Genomic DNA, 18,221 nt, shown 5'->3' with positions numbered 1-18,221 from the left:
GCATGTATGTCGGTGTATGTGCATGTATGTGTGTTGGTGGTGCCTGCAAGCGTGTTGTGTGTGTATGAGTGTTGTTATTTTGGGGGTCAGGGTGGGGAGGGGGGTCCTGCCACCTTTGGGGGATGGCAGGGGGGTTGGGGGGTTAGGGGAGGGAGTCGGGTGGGGGTGGGGGGTGGGGGAGACCCCTATCAGTGCCAGGGAAGGAATTCCCTGGTACTGATAGTGCTTACCGCCATGGATTTCATGGAGGTTCCAACCGCAGGAAATCCACGGTGGTAAGCCGGGTCAAAATACCGCCGGCGGTATAGTGACGGCCGCCGGGCTGGAGACCCAGGTCTCCAGCCCGGCAGTCATCACTGCCCTGGCGGGCGGAACGGAGAACCGGCGGATGACCATGGCGGTAACCGCCATGGTCATAATACGCTGAGGAAAGACCGCCAGCCTGTTGGCGGTCTTACCGCCGCTTCTCCGCCTTCCGCCAGGGTCATAATGACCCCCATAATGTCTAAGGTGCAGGACAGGCCTCCTAAATCTTCTTCAGGCCCTAAGGGAAAATCTTCAGGTTTCTCACCAAAACAGTCGATGGCCAATGGTCTCATCATCTAGTAAAACTCCTTTGGCACTGTCCACCACTGCAAAGTGTAATATTACTTCTGTGAGTGTCCTGTCAACAGACTTGTAATCGCTACTGCCATTGCACTCTCCTCTGTGAGTGTTCACCTCTTCATCTACTTCCTCATTGATATGTGATTTGCCACATGTCACATCGACAGGTATGACAGACAAATGTGGGCGGACATTACCCCCTCCCTAGACCTCATTCCTGATAACAAAGAAGCAAGGTGCTGAGTCTAGTCGGCTGCTCCATTAGAGCGGAAGAGCACTGCCCGCAAACTTAGTGTATGGATCAGGGAGGAGCCTGCTGAGTGGAAGCATCAAGGAGGACAGTGGGCTGCCTGGGCACCTCATTTCAAAGTACGCATGTCCCTTTGACCGTCCGTCTTGCGATGGATAGCCAGACATGCGCACTTTCAAACCTCTCTAACCCAGCATTCACAAGACAGCTGGGTGTGAGCTACCACAGGCCTCCAGTGCCCTCGGGATCACCGAGCGAGGCCGCTCCCTCCAATCCTGGTGCTTCTCTCATGCTGGCTAACAGCATGAGAGCAGTACCAGGTTGGTTAAGGAAGTTGGCTAGGGTCAAGGACAACACCCGACTGCAGAGGAGGAGGATGTGCAGCGAGGAAGAGGATTATGTCCTGCATGCCAGTTAAGTGTATTATAATTATTTCGCTTGTGGCATATGGCACGAAAATGCATGGCACTACCCACCCCCCATTTGCCTCCCCCATCACTCTCCTTAGATGTCAGCCGCCACTGAATAAGGTCCATTTTAATGGTCAAGAAAAGCATGTGCTCAGTAGCGATTAAGAAGTAATGGACGGCGCCATCACTGGGTTGTGTCAAATTTCAGGCTCAGCAGCCTTTCATCACCAGGGATAACTAGGATGTATTTTCGTTCTTGCCTGAGGTACAAAACAGAGTGTGGGACATGCCTTTCTATGGGGAAGAAATATTTGGATGGTGTGATGATGATGAAACCTTACAGCAGATCAAATCAGACCAAGAAATGGCAAGCTCAATAGATTTTCTACAACTTTGTCAGCTGTAGCCCTTAATCGGCCGTAAACAGTTCAAAATGTGTCTCTTTAGTCTAAAGTTTTCCCCAGTGATATTCCCAAAATACTTCACACAAGTGGCAACTTTTTTCAAGTGGCGACCTTTTCTGGAAAACAACTATTCAATCTCCCTGGGCCTTTTCAATAAACTCTTATGAGACATTTTAATACGATTTACCCTATATTCTCTCATTTTGGGAGTCTTCAGTGAAGTACGGGGAGAGTCGTTCAAAGATTTGGTTTGGCCAGGACAGTCTTGGTTACAGGCATTCTTCAATTGTCAGCAAAATCACAATTTCATTCTAAGAAGGACAAACGCCTCTTTTCCAGACACATTGGTCAGATTCTTCATCATGACTGTACCGCCCTGAATTTGCCCTGTTCCTGAACACTGAATTTCTGCACCTAGGATCGCACAAGAATGTTGGCAGATCTTGCCTCAGGCTCAAGCATCTTCTGCTACAAAGGCGAATAAGGCAAAGAGACAAAGATTTATTCTATAACTGGAGCTTTCTCCAAGGTTTGCATGTATTCTTATGCCAGCCACCTCAGATCTTATTACACTTGCCAAAGCTTGTTGTACAGGTTGATGAAGATTCTCCTTTCAGCAATATCCACATTCCGATTGGTCTTGTCTAACTGGATTGTCAAGGGCTTCAGGTAGCCCTGTTCTAGGTCCTTCACCAGTCTGAAAATAACACGGTGAACTCCCTGTTCCAGGGCAGTGACACGCTATATAAAACTCCAAATCAATTAGTCAGTCTTAATTGATGAAAGTCCATTTCAGCCAGTTTGCCAACTTGTAAACATTGTCTTTGGAAGCCTCCCTGCTGCTGCATGCCAGCCACTAATGTCAATAAGAACCATGTCTGCATTATTGAAGAACACTTTCTCTTGTTTCACAAAGAAAGAGAAGTGCTATCCAATAACCTCAAGTTCTTTCTAAGAACTCCATCTTATTTCCAGCACAGTCAATTTAACTGTGGTCATTTCTTCTGAATCTTTTTACTTCCGGAGAGAGATCTGGTCCATCCACTTGTGGTCATCAGGTTATGTCCAAAGTTCTATATGGTAAGAACGAAGGACTTCAGAATTATGGTGAAGTGGTTTGTAACTTTTGATCCTATGAGGTTGAAGCAAGGCTTACCACATCTATTGCAGCAGCATCATGTTCTGACTTCGCGACCAAATGTTCTGCCCAAGGAAAGGTGACAGATCATTGCAGAAGAGAGGCGGTGGCTACAGTTGACCTTTATGTGCAGGTACCACTCTGGGAACATTTGTAGAGCATCTACATGGAGGAATAAACATGTTTTAACAAGACACAACTGCCTCGAGTCAGAATTGGACAGAGACATGATGGCAGGCCAGGCAGTTCTTCACAACTTATTTAATTGAGGTGAGGCAACTTTTCTTATTCCTCATGTTGAACTATGTTATACTTCTATACATAATGTGTCGCTTGCTGTTGTGATTCAAGCATGTACGAAAGATCCAATGCTTAAGAACAAATTATCTACTTACCTGCAACTAATGTTTGAAAGTGTTGGCATCTTATATGCAGGTCTTCCCTTTTTAACAGGCTCCCCTCGTATTTTTTTTAGTGTCTATTTGGCCCATTTAGTTTCAAATAATATTAAGGCTATTGTGGTCCTTTTTCTATTACCCCTTATACCACCTTTGCGCACTAAAACTATAAAATCTGAGCTCCAAGCAAGGAGGACTGAAGTTCAGAGCACATTTACCATATTGGCTGATGTTTGGGCAGTTTTCAACAGCTACTGAATAAACACTAGTCTGTGCCCTTTCAAGCATGTTAAAATGGTTTGCACCTATTTGTTAAGGATTCTAAGGACTCCCATCCTGACAACGGGAATGATCCAAGCAAGTAATCTATGAAAGATTTCACTGCTGCAGAACTATTGTTATAGGTGGGTTACCTCGTTCATGCTAAAACGTCTCAAGAGGGAATCTCCTAGAAATTCCTTAACATGTAAGAATCCTGCTGACTGAGCCTAGTTTCTGGCTCAAACCTAAATATCGACTTAATGGTCTTAAATGCTTCGTAGGCAGGAGATGCCCAGGTGGCATGTCTGTAGCGCCTGGAACATCTGCATCTTCATCTATATCGGGTTCAGGTGCCGAGACCAAGTAGCCCCTAGAGCGAATTCCCTTCACAGACCTGCCGACTGTCTCCAGATTAAAGAATTGTTTCAGAAGCCCAGGACCTTGATATGTGTGGAAAAAGTCTCCTCACTGAATTATAACTCATGCCTCGCCGCCACGTGCCACGTGCCACGGGCCAAAGTGAAAAGAATAGCTGCCATCATCAAACTGAAATTCCACTGAAGGTGTACACCACTGAAGCAGGCAGACACCACGGCCCCAGCGGCATCCATCACATTGGACCTCCAGCACCAGATGCTCCCCGAAAGGGAATAACTTCTAGCTTTTACTCATTATCCACAATCCCGTCTGTTTCCTTCAAGACACTTGTGGTTTTCCCACAAGTGTCTGCATATTACGACAAATGAGCTCCCTCTCCTCTCGTTCTTTGAAGTGAGGTAGCCTTGTGACCTGCCAAACAGGGCCGGTGTGAACGGTGCGGCCGCAGCGGGTGCTGACCTGGAGTGGGGGAGTGGGGGGAGCGCTGTGTTTAGCAATGACTTTCGAAACTTGCGATTTAAAAGCACCTCCTGAGAAGTTCCTGGTGCTCCAGCCTTCAGGAAACAATTAGAATGTCAAGATACCTCTTGTGATTAATGTTCCTGCTAGAGAGAGAGATGGGAGTTTTGCCTAGTGGCAGCTTTGACTCACCACAAAGTAGTGAAGTGGGTTAATGTGCCTGCTGCAAAGAACAGAACTATGTTTTATGTAATTAGCGGAGTAGATTAGTAAAGCCAACCTTTACAAGCGCTTTAAAACAAATTAATGTATGTGAAAGGGGGCTATGGAGATATGAGGGGCACATTTGCCGGGTGGTAGTGAGGGAATCTGAGGAGGTGGCCATGGGGTGTGGGGCACCAAAAAAGACTGTCACACAGTGCGCCACCAGTTCTAAAGCCTGCCCCGCTGCCAGAGGCATGTTCTGCCTGACAAGAAGCCACTGCGTATAGAAGACCAAGGAACATTTGTTTAAGGAAAGATTGCCTACATAGTCCATGAAAGAAATGCAAAAAACAACTCCTCACCTGAGTGGTTGTCTGCCCAGATTTTCAAAGATAGCTTTTCATGAATGGAATTGAACCCTTGGCCAGCTTCCTTTTAGTAAACACAACTGAAAGTTCTACATTACAAAAGCACTTTGACCACCCAGAGGTTCCTGTGTAAAATTTTGCAATGCTTGGTGGACGTTGAGGCTGTGTGTCCGCCAGTCTCTTATGGGTGGCACCGAGGCAAATGGCCAAGTGCTATCCAGGTTCCTGAAGTGTTGTTGGCTTAGAATGTGTCACATGACTAGAGACACTCTAACAACAGGTGGACATTAGATCATGAAGGAATACCCTTCCAGCTCCTGTGGACTGTGGAAGATGCCCCAACAGGACATGCTACAGCGGAGATGCATACTAGAATTACCACAGTAACCACAATGACAGCAATGAAAGTGGGGAGCAACTGCTTAGAGGTGGTGACCCTACCTGGAAGCCTCCACTTGTGCGCTAACTCAGACCTTTGCCCACTCCCTGCACTGCAGCATGCCCCTTTGCCTTGTCAGCACCACTAATGGCCTAAGAAAAGGGAGCCCCTGGTGAGCAATCATGTGCTAGGGAAGAGTGAATCCCTCTAACTGGTACATGATGAGAAGTTGGATTTTTTCAGTTCTCTGTTGTCTTAAACTTCACAGAGGTATCCCGGTGCCAAGTGACGCTTTGAGGCACTGACAGATCTTGAACGTGACAAGCTAGTCCATGGGCTATCAAACCACCAATCTTGTGAACCCTACTGCAGCAGGTCAAACCCCGACTGGGACTGAACAGTTCTGAGTTTCAGGACTATTTATCGCTAGCCAGAAACCATTTGTAAATGCAAGCCAAGACCTTGACTGCAAAGTCCACAAAGGGTTTTCAAGAAACTTAATTTTATTCTAATGAAATTGTGATTTATGGCCAAATACCTCTGTAGTAGGAAAACCGACTCTTTCTGGCCTGGAAAGTCCAACCAGACTTCAGAGGACTGTTGTGGTATACTTGTCATGAACTGCTACATACTTTACACTACCTTGTTGTACCTTTGTCCCATTGGAGGTCTGTGTGTTTGTGACCGAAAGCTGTGACTTCTCAAAGAGCCAAAGCAAGATGGCATCCCACTCATCCGAGTACTTCCGGGTGAGAGTGAAGATCAGCCAAAAGTAACACAAGTTCTTTCTCTCTGGAGCCGGAAGTGCTGACCTTTCCGGTTTTCACCACTGTTTCCTATGAAAATGTCGACTTGCAGACAAGATGACTGTGAGCTAATGCTCACCACTGGCATCTCTGCAGTGATCTTAAGTGTACGAGTTTAAATCTCTAGCCTCCCTCAGCCTTTCATCCTTCCGAGGACAGGGAATTGAATATGATTACACTGGGTAAAACCACCATTCTTTATTATTAGCAGCACTTCGAAACGTCGGAAATGCGCTACGCAGCGCTATATAAATATTACAATAATATCTTTTAGAAATCCAAGAGTGTGCTGTGACGCAATACGTGAAAACAAAAGCACGTTTATTATTACAAAAAAGAGGGTGCGAGTGGCACTCTGATCCCCCCCAGTCCATTATAGTAAATTCCATACATGATAACACTTATTTCAGTCATAGTCTTTAATTTTCCATCCTTTCAAAACTTAAGACTGTCACTGAAGTGTTATCATGCACTGCATTTACCATGATGCATTGGGGCGAACTGAGTGCTGGGATGTGAGGCAGTGTGCTGCCACCCTCCTTATGTTCATTATTGCCTGTGTCCAACCTTCACACCATCTCCCCAGTGCGAGCCTGGACTGATGTCACAGCCACCACAGAAGTTTCATGGAAACTAAGAGAAGCTTGGCTGAAGCTTGAAAGGAGTGGTGTGCTGTCTTATTAGCTTTCTCACTTCCAGGCTGCCCCTACAACCAAGAGAAATTGGGCAAAATCCCTGACAGTGTCTTTTCGCTGTATCCAAAGCGGCATTTAAAGGACCTGTTACTACTTCTGGAGTGCATTGTTGGGTCTTAAATCATCAGAAATCTTGCCCATGTCCCTGAACATACATCCCTCAACCTGCAAAAGCAAGTCATGAATCCTTGAGGTGGACTTCTAAATCTTCAATTAGAGAACCCTTGATGCAGGGCTTAGGGTATCCCAGAGTCATCTTCTTCTTTCTGGAGGGCATCGCACTTCCATGGCAAACCCTTACCCAACCACATCTGGCACATCGGCTGAGCAGAAATGGTCACACATGGCGCTTATGTCATCTTGAAGCTGGTAGGTTGTACCGCTCTGGTTAAGAGTGCAAACAGATAAGAAACAACCTCAACCCAATGCTCCCTGAGCAGTTCAATTCCCTGAATTTCCTATTTTTTTTCCATCTCCTATAAATTTATGCTTGGAACTGCCATCCATCCCCACAGAGGAACTTACAAGGTTCTTTATGTAGCTGGTAGCGAATGGCACATGTCAATGTGTGCACCTATACAGAAGCCATGATGGGAGTGCCTCCACCTATTTAGGAACAGGAACACAATAGAGTTACACTGCTTGACTCAAATGTTCTTGTCTGTAGAGTCCACTGCTTGTGACCAAAGGGGAGTGTGCTTGGGGGTATATACACACCTGCAGACCTGTGCCAGCTATTCGGCAGCTGCTTTAGAGCTAGGCAGCACCCTAGACAAGAAGATATTCACCCTAGACATTTGTTGACCTCAGCAGCCATTCTCCATGGCCAGACTAGCTAACCCCTAAACTTTACGCCACGCTGCTCTTCAGGGTTACTTCCTCCATTTGTAGCATCAGCTTTCTTCAGTCTGTCTCAGCATCTGCCCTGCGCACTCAGACCATGCCCCCAGCCACCCACCATCCCCACCGCCGCAGTCACACCAGCTTCCCCTTCCTTCCCCTGCATCACAAGAATGCTGCATTCAGAGCTTGTAATTTTGCAGTGGTCCAACCTCATAATCATTGCAAACAGTAATTAGGAAATCCCTGACCTCCCTTTTGATTCGTACAACTCATCATCAGGCCTCGAGGTCCACAATGAACAAAGGCAACTGAGTGAGGTCTGACTTACTACAGGAAGACGAAGGGGCTGCTGTAAGCCCAAGGGATGGCTGCGGTCCAAGGAGCAGCAAAAGGCCAAGTGAATCTCAACCGACTGTGGCACCATAACCAGCAGAAGGGCAACTGCTGGTCACTTAGGTACCTGCAAGTCGAAGGGAGAGCAGAAGGCTCAAGGAAGTGTGACCCCCCCTGCGCTGATAGCATCTCTGTGGGCCCAATAGTAAGATGGAGGACGTAGGGTTTTTTTAAGCACAAGGGACTGCTGAAGACAAAAAGGATATTGTACTGATTATCATTGTAAAAATATCATTCAACAAATATTGGCAGTGGCATAATGCAAAATTATGCCAACCACAAAATGTGATGCGGTCCCGTGAATCTCCCGTACCTCACAGATAATGATTGGCATTGGGCTGAATGGGGGGGCCCCAGAAGAACTGAGGGTTTCCTTGAAGAGTTACAAACCACTCCTGTGCTGCAAGGGCCTGGATTACACCCCTGCCTATTGAGGTTAATTAGAAAACCTATACCCACTGGGACGATGTTCTTGTAAACTATATTTAGTATAAATTATTTATGTCAGGCAATGTTTCTGTATACTGCATTCTGACAAAATACCAGAAATTAAAAACCAAGGTATTGCTATATCCATGAGAACAGAATGACACATTAAGTTATACATATGTATATAGGGCCAGACTGACAAGGCCCTTGTGGCTCCCTTCTGCCACACTAGCGTCAATTTTTAATGCTAATATGGCATTAAGGAGGCCATTTCTCCGCACCATATTTACAAAGTGGTGGAATGCTAGCACTGCGTCACTTTGTAACCCCTTGCGCCACATTCTACCTGCGCCAGGTATAACGTATGCAAGGCGGCGTTCCCACACAGGGAGGCTACAAACAATGGCGCAGTGAAATCTACAAGAGTTTACTGCAACATTTTTTCCGTCATTTTTAACGCCTGCTCGAGGCATTCCTTAAAGTGACGGACCCATAGTAACCTATGGGCCTCCCTAGTGCTTTGCTGCACTAGCGTCATAATTTATGGTGCTAATCCAGCAAAGCACCACAATAGCATCATAAATTTTGACCCAGTTGTAGTAACGACCGCCATCGTGTACCGTATTGTAAATACAGTTCAACCATGGTGTCATTAGGTGGGGCACGGTCGCCACAAGAAAAGTGGCACATCGGGACCGATGTGCCACTTTTGTTGTAGATCTGGCCCGTAGGGTGCAGTATGCTATTGGTATGGCCTCCAAGCCCCTGTCCGGTTTGGAACCTTCTTGCCCTTGTGTTGTGCTGATGAAAGTGTACAATAACTGTATTAACTATATCTCTAATTTTCTTATTCTGGTCTACTTTTAACACCATTACTCATTTGCAAATATGAAGATCACTGCTTTTCTATAATTTAGTTGCAGTTGCGTTGTGAAGTTAAAATATTTGCAGCCTGACCCGGTGTGATAGGCTAGTCACCAATCAAATGTATAACTGCTGCTCACACAGTGAATAGGGGAAACGTGTGTTTCAGCTCTTTCTTCAGAATTGTTTTTCCCAAAAAATGTATAGTCTTAGCTGAATTGGAAATATTTATGGAAGGCTATGTATTACCTCTCAGTACTGATTACAAGAAATAATAAATCACCCTGCATGTCATAACACATTCCAAACTACAGCCACATTTGAAATTGACATATTAAAATGTGCTGTGTACTATAAGGAATGAAACACCTCTACTTGCATTATAAGGGTATACTTTAAAAGGATATTTCCAATGTACTTTAGAGTTCTGAGACCTAAAAATGAAACCTGAACTCAGACTGATTCACCTTTTGGACCCAGACTCCTTTGTAAATTACAATATCCTTGTAATGTACACCAGGGGATAATTCAACCCATATTTTAGGAAATATCCACTAACAAAGATAAAAAATAATACAAGATCTCAAGCAACTTAATGCTAAACGATTTCATACTGTGTTTTCTAACAAGAAATACTTATCACACATATTTCACTAGAATGGAATGTGACTTCATACATAGGTTATTCTGTTTTCACCTGGACTTCCTCATTCCTTTGCTTATGTTACATAATGAAGCATTCACAATCTGTGCCACCAATAAAACAATGATTTTTTTCACAACGCACTAATTACAGCCCTTACCAGAGGAGATAAGAACTAAATATAAACCTCTGTGCTCCTAAGAGATCTGCAGATGTGAACGGTTGGAGCTCTAATCTCCTTACTGGGGGTCCCTCGTGTTGGCACATCTGAACTCTGATGAGCTATGGCCTCTTCCCTTTCTGAGGCCCGGGCCCTAACACCAGAGCCTACCGAAGCCCATCCTGCTCTCTCCTGCTGAGAGTGAGGGATGTAAGAGGATGCTGGAGTGTGGTCTGGAGTGGAAGGAGGATACAGGGACAGATGGAGAAAGGAGGGAGCCCTAAAAGGCCCTTCCTGCTGTTGCTGTAACCTAAGGGTCTAACATGATATAAAGAACTTGGGGCCACATGTACCAACATTTGGTTTTGCGACTCACAAATTGCGAGTCAGAGTGACTTGCAATTTGCGAGTCACAAAACCTTATGTTGTATAGTGTCAATGACACTATTAGTGATTTGCAAGGGGGGCGCAAATGCCCACCTCATGATTATTCATGAGGTAGGTTTCAATTTGCGACCCCCTTGGGAATGGCGGCCCTCACAGGGATGGTGGCCTGCTAGAGACAGCAGACAACTGTATCTGTGACTGCTTTTAAATAAAGCAGTTTTTTTTCAAAAATGCAGCCCGTTTTCCTTAAAGGAAAACGAGATGCATTTCAAAATCAAAAAATGAAACGTTTTTGTTTCATTTTTTCCACTGCCTGCTCTGAAAAAATGTTTTCACTGACATTCACAAAGGGGAAGGGGTCCCATGGGGACCCCTTCCCGTTTGCGAATGGGTTAGTACCAGTGTGACACTGGTGCTAACTGTGATTGTTTTGCGACCGCATTCGCGGTCACAAAACAGTCATACATGGGACTGCGAGTCGCAATTAGGAAGGGAATATCCCTTCGTAATTGTGAGTCGCAATCCTTTTTTGCGATTCGGTAAATAGTTTACCAAATCACAAAAATGGGTTGGTACATGGGGAAGTGCATTTTGAACGTCGCAAACAGCCCAATGCGCTGTTTGCGACGTGCAAAAGGCTACGTACATGTGGCCCTTACCTCCTACCGGAGTCGCTCCAGGCTCTCGTATGAAGACACTGCCCTCTAACTTTAAAGTCCTCTTTCTTTCTCTCACTTGGCCCTGTCTCTCTCTTTCTCTCCTTTTCTCTTTCTTTCTCTCGCTCTTCTTTTTCTGTCCTGCTCGCTCTGGAGTCCTGACCCTGACACTTCGAAGCTCGGGAAGTCTCTGATTTCACCTCTCTGTTTCCTTCTCTTCTTCTCTGTCCCTCCAGAGCCCTGGTGCTGACTCTCCGGGGCTCAGTAACCCCCCGACCTCCGATCTGGATCTTCTTTTTGCATCTCACGTTCATCAGCTCTTCTTCTTGTTCTGTATCTCAGGAGCCCTGGCCCTGACACTTCAAAGTACAGCAAAACTAAGCTCTCCTCTCTCTCTGTCTCCTCCTCTCAGTCTCTCTCACTCTCTCTACCTTTATGACCTTTCCACGCTGCCTCACTTGACTTCTGTTTCTCAACCCTCTCTCTTTCACATTATCATTCCTTTCTCTTTCTTGCTCTCCGTTGCTCAAGTGAGTCCAGGCCCTGACTCTTGAGAGCCCAGCGAAGCCCTAATCAAAGCATGTGCATATATATATATATATATATATATATATATATAATCTTTCTGTCTCTCTTTTCTTAGAGACCTCGGAGAACAGCAAATCTATCTCTCTCTCTCTCTCTCTCTCTCTCTCTCTCTCTCTCTCTCTCTCTCTCTCTCTCTCTCTCTCTCTCTCTCTCTCTCTCTCTCTCTCTCTCTCTCTTCTCCCCCCCTCTCTTCTCCCCCCCTCTCTTCTCCCCCCCTCTCTTCTCCCCCCCCTCTCTTCTCCCCCCCCCCCACTGATGCTCAGACCTCCTCTGTCTGTGGAGCTCTGGTTCCGAGGCTTCATCTGAGCACATCTTTCACCGTCTCACTCACACGCACTATCTCTCTGGCGCCCTGGTCCAAACATCAGTCTAACATCCCCCTCCCGTTCCTCCTCAGGACCCATGGGGCTGACATCAGAGCTCAGCCAACTCATCTGCCCTCCCTCCCTCCGAGCCCAGGAGCTAAGGATCAGATCTCTGACAGTAACTCTCAGGAGCCCTGTGGCCTGCAAATCAAGTTCATCTACAGCTCTGCCCGTCCTCTCCTCAATGGCTTAATTCAGAAAGTTCAAACCTTTGCTGACCTCTAACCTCCTCTTTTTGAGTAGTAGGGCACTAATGGAGTCATTAGTTTTGTCCTATCTGATGTCATAAGTGGGGCCAATGATGTAATTTGTGATGCCATCTGTAATGTCATGTGTGAAGTCCTGCGATGTACATTAGGATCAGTTATGGTTTCATAATTAAACACAACATGTCAGTCGTTTTTAGGTTTTGGACCAAAGCCATAACGTCCTTCCAAATGACGTTTCCCAAAAAATGCAATATTTGTTTATGGAATAGCTCAGATTATGAAGTCACTTCAACACAATATTTTAGTAAACTTCATGGGTTTTACAATGATAAACTTTGAGAGATGTCTTCAGTACCCACTGGGTATGAATCGATGAGTGTGTATGTAGGTCACAGCAGTGTGTGTGTTCGTGTGAGTGTATAAAAGTCGAGTGTTATTTGTAGCACTTTTGTGGGTATATATTTGAAGTTTGCTGTCTGTATATGTGGTTTGAGTTCCTAGTTATTGATGGAACGTGTGCAGGCGTGAAGGGGGGACCTCTGCATCCAGAAGTTGTACTTGACAATACAATCTCTTCAAGATAAAGTGCACTACTTTATCTAAGCCATCAAGAAATCCGTTACTAGCGCTTATAACTCATTCAGGTAGACCTACTGACTTCACATCTCCACAAATCTGACTCTGACCCCTCTCCGCAATGGAGACATTTGGAAAGACTTATCCTGGAGTATTGAAAGGCCCTGTGATTATTGGTGTTAATGACATATGGAGGCATATTTACAAGCCCCTAGCGCCTCCTTGTGCCACTTTGTAACCCCCTGCGCTACATTATGCCTGCGCCAGGCATAATGTATGCAAGGGGGGCGTTCCCACGCAGGGAGGCCCTAAAATGGCGCAGTGAAATTTACCCTTTCCCTGGTGGGAAACATTTTATCCAGGTACACTGTGACTCGTAGGCAAACAAGCTTCCTGCTCATTTTGGTTCTAACAAAGCTATATTTTCTCTTCCTGTCCAGTCCTGCCTGCGGTCCTGTTTCCAAGAGCAGATGTTCACCCAGTGTGGCTGCGTCCACTACATTTATCCCCGGACAAAAGGAGCCCAGTACTGCAACCATGAGAATAACTCAGAGTGGGGTAAGGTGATGGCGCTGAATGACTCTAGGCACATCGTGGCATTCCGAGCGTGCCTCGCCTCTCGATTCCCTGTTCTGTGATTGTGTCAAGCTACCCATGAATACGTGCAATGTCCGGTTTAGCAATGCATGTTCAAGGCTAATCATTTTGTTATAGAGACGCCCTGAATGGTCCTTTAGAATAAACTTCCAATATCTGGCAGTTCTGCTTCAGGCATCCATGCAGCGCTTAATTTGTGCTTGTTGTTTCCAGTGCGGAGCACTGGTACTTATTTCTGAGGGCCGGCGCTTAGTTTGCTGTCTCAAGCATTTACTGCGAGCAAAAGAACGTGGGAAAGACGGAGGAAGAGAAAAACAAAAAAGCATCAGAAAGGGGAAAAACAGGAAGCTGCAAGAGTGAGACGAAGGGGCGGGGAGTGGCTGTAAATGGATTGAAGAGGCCCGAGGTGGCTTCAGGATTACTCTGCCTCAGTTTTCTGTGCTCGCACTTTTAATTCCAGCAGCTGCTTCTTTAAAAGGAGAGCTTTGAGCACCGGCACCTTTTTATTGACAAATTAAGCACTGCATCCATGCACTGATCTACTGTGTGTGTTTCTTGTGATTTCCCGTTGGTTCTTTGATTTTCTTTGAGGCTGTCAAGAAATTTATCATGTGATCGCTTTCAGGCTAACTGTCCAGTGCTCTAATGACCATATTTCTGTCCATCTCTGATTGGTTTGTCATGCTATCCATGCATCAGTCTATGAACTGGGTTTGACGCTCTTTGCTGCTGGTCTAGTGATTCCAGTTTAAATGATCTACAAACGGATCTGCTGATGGTGCTTTAAGCTGTTTCCACAGCTGTCCAGTGATAATGTAGTAATCTCACACTGATCTAATGATTAGTTTGTTGGCTACACAGACATTAGTTTAATGATTTTGGTTTAGACGATCTTTGCCATATTAATTGTGATTGAGGCTACCATGCATTGGTCTACTAGGTGTATGCCCTGCAGTTATACATTGCTGTTGTCATTAAGTCTAAGTTATTAGTGGATCATGCAATTAATTGTGGTTCAGGCTATCCTCACTGACCATTTCAATGGTGTGAAATTATGCTCACAATTCCTATATGATTCTAGTCCCGTTATCACATTTGATCTTTCATTGTGTCAAAGGCTCTCTCTTCAGCTTTCTGGACATTGAACTCTGGGTAAACTTTCCAATACTCGAAATGAATCTTGTGTTTGTTTTCTCGGAGTGGGGATTGTGTTTAATCTGTCCTGCATTAATCTTGTGTTTCTGTTTTGTTTAGGCTAACATTGACCGAGAAACTGTGTCTTGGTTAGTGTTTGGGAATTGGGCTGTATTGCATTTTAGGTTGTGCTTTACCTTGGTCTCGGGGTAGTACTTTCAACTGATCTTACGTTTCTCTTGTGACAGTGTTTAACCAATCAATTCTTCTCTCAGTTTATTTTTTTAGGTCATAATTAAGTTGGACGAGTGTTTTAGGATACCACTGCATTGGCTAATTGCTGGTATTGTCAGCTGTCCTGAATTGGCCCTGGTACTCAAGTCCGATTGTCTCTGGAGTCATTTAGTAATTTTGTTTAGGCTTCTTAAATATCACTCTCTTGATTATGTTTTGGATATTAGTACATGGGATGACATTTCTCTCAATGTTCCTTTGCATGGTTGTTGACAATCTAGTGCCAGGGGTGGAAGGATTGCCTCTTGTGAGTGTTGTTTTGCAACACAATGACTGAAGGATCTCTTTTTTCACTATTACTTTCCCCTATAAGAGAAATCCAATCCAATCTCGATAATATTGCTTTGCAGTTCCAGTGACTGAGGATCCCATCTTTTCAGTGCTCCTTTGCTTTGTCAGTGGCTGAAGTTTGTCATCTCAGTGTCAAACTACATTACATTGCTTTGGCAGAATGGTACCTCGCTATGTCTGCATCGTACTTAGCAGTGCTTCTTGAGACAGGGTTATGTTTCCTATTGCTTTCAAAGCTAACCTGTCTCAAAATTAATGTCAATCACCGTGTGCAATTTCAAAGACTCAAGACTCACAAGTTATTGTATGTGTTTGATTTCTCACACACAGTACCCTGTTATTACACCCTGCGGGATTCAGTCAGTGCCCGAGAGAACTGCATTGACCTGTGCAAACAGTCTTGCAAGTGAGTACTTTTTCGTATCTGGTTTTAGGAAAACGAAGATTTGTGTTATAGCAGCTTTTTTATTTGCAATTTCTAAGTGCTGTAAATGATTTGTCTGCCACCCAATATGATGGTACTCAATTTAGTTGCTTTGGAAGGTTGGAAGACTCAATTGGTTGCCCAAGGATTTAACCTGGTGGTCGAGTGCTTTGCTTTCTGAGCCAGCATTCTGGCTTCCGCGTGTGGTACATACCCTCTAAAGCACTGCAGGGCTCTGAGGATGCAAAATGTTACTGGTACAAACTGGATCAATCGTTCCATTTCCTTCTATGAATCTTGATCAGCAGTTCTTTAATCCAGCTGGTTCAATGCATCTGAACCAGGACTAAACTCCCCAGAGTTCCTTGGGTTTTTAAATGGAAGGGCAGCTTAGATCTGGGGATGGACAGAGTGTCGCGTTCTGTCCTACAATTTCGTCTGCAGGAATGAACAGGTCCCTTGGCTCACCTTAGTAAAGTGGTCCACGCGGCAGTGCTTTATTCCTGAAGTAAAGAGTGTGTGCTCCCTCTGCCCGAATACACAAATTAGTACATTCAAAAGAAATTAAGCAATTCCTGGTTCAAACCAGGTTCGGATAAATTGAGAAGTACTGAGTGGATATTCAGAGGAAATAAATGTCTCACCATGTTGTAGTGTAGTATGCGTCTTAAAGGCTTCCGATTGTTGTAAATCTTCACTTTCATCTCACAGGTACTGGCTTCCTGAAGAAGAGACTCAGGAACCCATACATCCTCTTCCCCCCAAAACATAGCAAGTCTGCTGGTCTCTTTCTAATAGCCAAAGGAGACCCTCACGACAGGTGGGTGGGAGGAGATGTGGCTTAGCAGGTACAGCTGCTGCCTGTGGGCCTTGGGGGACCCTGCTGGAATCCTGGCCTCTGAGCTTGACTCAACATCATCTGATTCTGGGAATGAACACAAACAGAACAAGCATTTGCAATGCAACGGGTCTCGCGTTTGCTCATGTTAGAGCTGATAGCGTTGTAAACTCATAACCCGACTTTTCACCTATCGGCAAAAGTGCATTTATGCACGTAACCCGAAAAAGTGCAATTAACTATGTAAAGCGCTCGACTTCTGCAAAGCGAAATCGCACTAGTAAATTAGAGAAAAGGTAGTCCACGAGCCGGACAGAAAACAGCGAGCCTCTCATGTTTTCTGTACTTGGTCGATGCGCTCGAGGAGGGCTAGCCACCGGAAAAGGCATGACGTGTGCATGCCTTAGACTAATGAAAGCAAGCAGATTTTAATAGGCAAGCCCACGAACCAATGAAAAACACGCACGTGACGTCGAGAAAGCTCTGAGCCCTTTTCTAAACACTAAAGCGCCTCGCTACGATACGCATGCGCGAGCGCATGCAACGCAGGCTCGACCCTAAAAACTGGTAGTAATGATAATGTAGAAGCACTTCCCACATGTGTCCAGTAGTTGAAATAAAGAAGTATTTGTGATGCTATGTGGTCAATTGCCCTACTACCTCAAGACAAAACAGTATGTATCACAAGAATGCACAAGATAGAAATATCCAACTAAGACCACAGCACTCTGGCATGAGTACATAGAACGCAAATGATAGTTTCCAAATATATAATAATTTTGGATCAGTCCTTAAAGAAAACTAAAATCTCTGTTGTAGCCTCGTAGTTCATTCATGTCAGTGAAAGTCCTTTGTATTTCCTTCATTTATACACAGCCGCCCGTAATAATTCTTCATGGTCAATCAATTAAATAAGTCAACACATGTTTTGTCACCAAGTGAGTTTTTCAAGGCAGAAGCGTTAGAAAAGATGAGTCCATTATAAATGTGGGACAGTCACATATGAGAAAGCTGTGCTTAGGCATATATTATAGACATCGGTTATTGCCACATGATGCAAAAAAACTGTCTTCTCTGTTGTGTCACCGATGCGGACGAGTTCCAAACTCCAAATTGCAAAATAATGATAGATGTTCACAGGACCATGATAAATCCTACGTCTGGAGAGAGGCGAGCGTAGTGTAAGCTCTCGACGTTATTTGGATCCAAGAGCTAACACTATGCTCACTTCATCTTCCTGTGCCATAAAATGTCTTCATTCACGTAGACCCCCTTGATGTACACACCCTTGTAGCCCATCTTTCACCCGCTCACGTAATGTAGAGTTCTTCCCAGTAGGTTTGGCTTATAAAAATACCAATACATGTAGAGCTTGGGGTCAGTCCACTCCACAAATCCCACAGACGTCTTACAGACAGCAGCACAGATACCTTTACAGGGCGCCTCTAGCTCAAACTGAAGCCACCAAGGTTACTCAGTCTGATTTCTTGCAAGCTGCCACTTGCTCTCTCAGCTGCTTTGCCTGTGTGCAAGCTGGTGCTTGTATTCATTGTCGCTTCATCTGCTTTGGTTCCAGCTCTGCTGGCTCACCTGGATCTCCATGAAAGCACCATAGAATGCCTTAGCACAGGTGTGCGAAGGTCCATAGCTCCACAGAACGCATGCCCTGACCTGGCTGCGGTGTGAGATGGGTGCATAGGACCAAGCGCCAGGTCATTATCGGTCAGTAGACATCCAGCCACAGCTTGGAGTCAGCCATGTTCAAACATGAATG

General features: G+C 45.2%; 1 protein-coding gene across 1 annotated transcript in view; it reads left to right on the top strand.

Moving 5' to 3' along the window:
* SCNN1B (sodium channel epithelial 1 subunit beta) overlaps positions 1-18,221 on the top strand; it is a 168,074-nt gene that overhangs the window by 131,868 nt on the left and 17,985 nt on the right. Inside the window, exons 8-9 of the mRNA XM_069209671.1 lie at positions 13,310-13,427; positions 15,516-15,591. Of these exons, the coding sequence (XP_069065772.1) occupies positions 13,310-13,427; positions 15,516-15,591 (194 nt within the window). The remainder of the gene's footprint in view (positions 1-13,309; positions 13,428-15,515; positions 15,592-18,221) is intronic.

The sequence above is a fragment of the Pleurodeles waltl genome, chromosome 10 (assembly GCF_031143425.1).
Source record: "Pleurodeles waltl isolate 20211129_DDA chromosome 10, aPleWal1.hap1.20221129, whole genome shotgun sequence".
Taxonomy (NCBI): domain Eukaryota; kingdom Metazoa; phylum Chordata; class Amphibia; order Caudata; family Salamandridae; genus Pleurodeles; species Pleurodeles waltl.
This window is presented reverse-complemented; position numbering and strand designations above follow the sequence as displayed.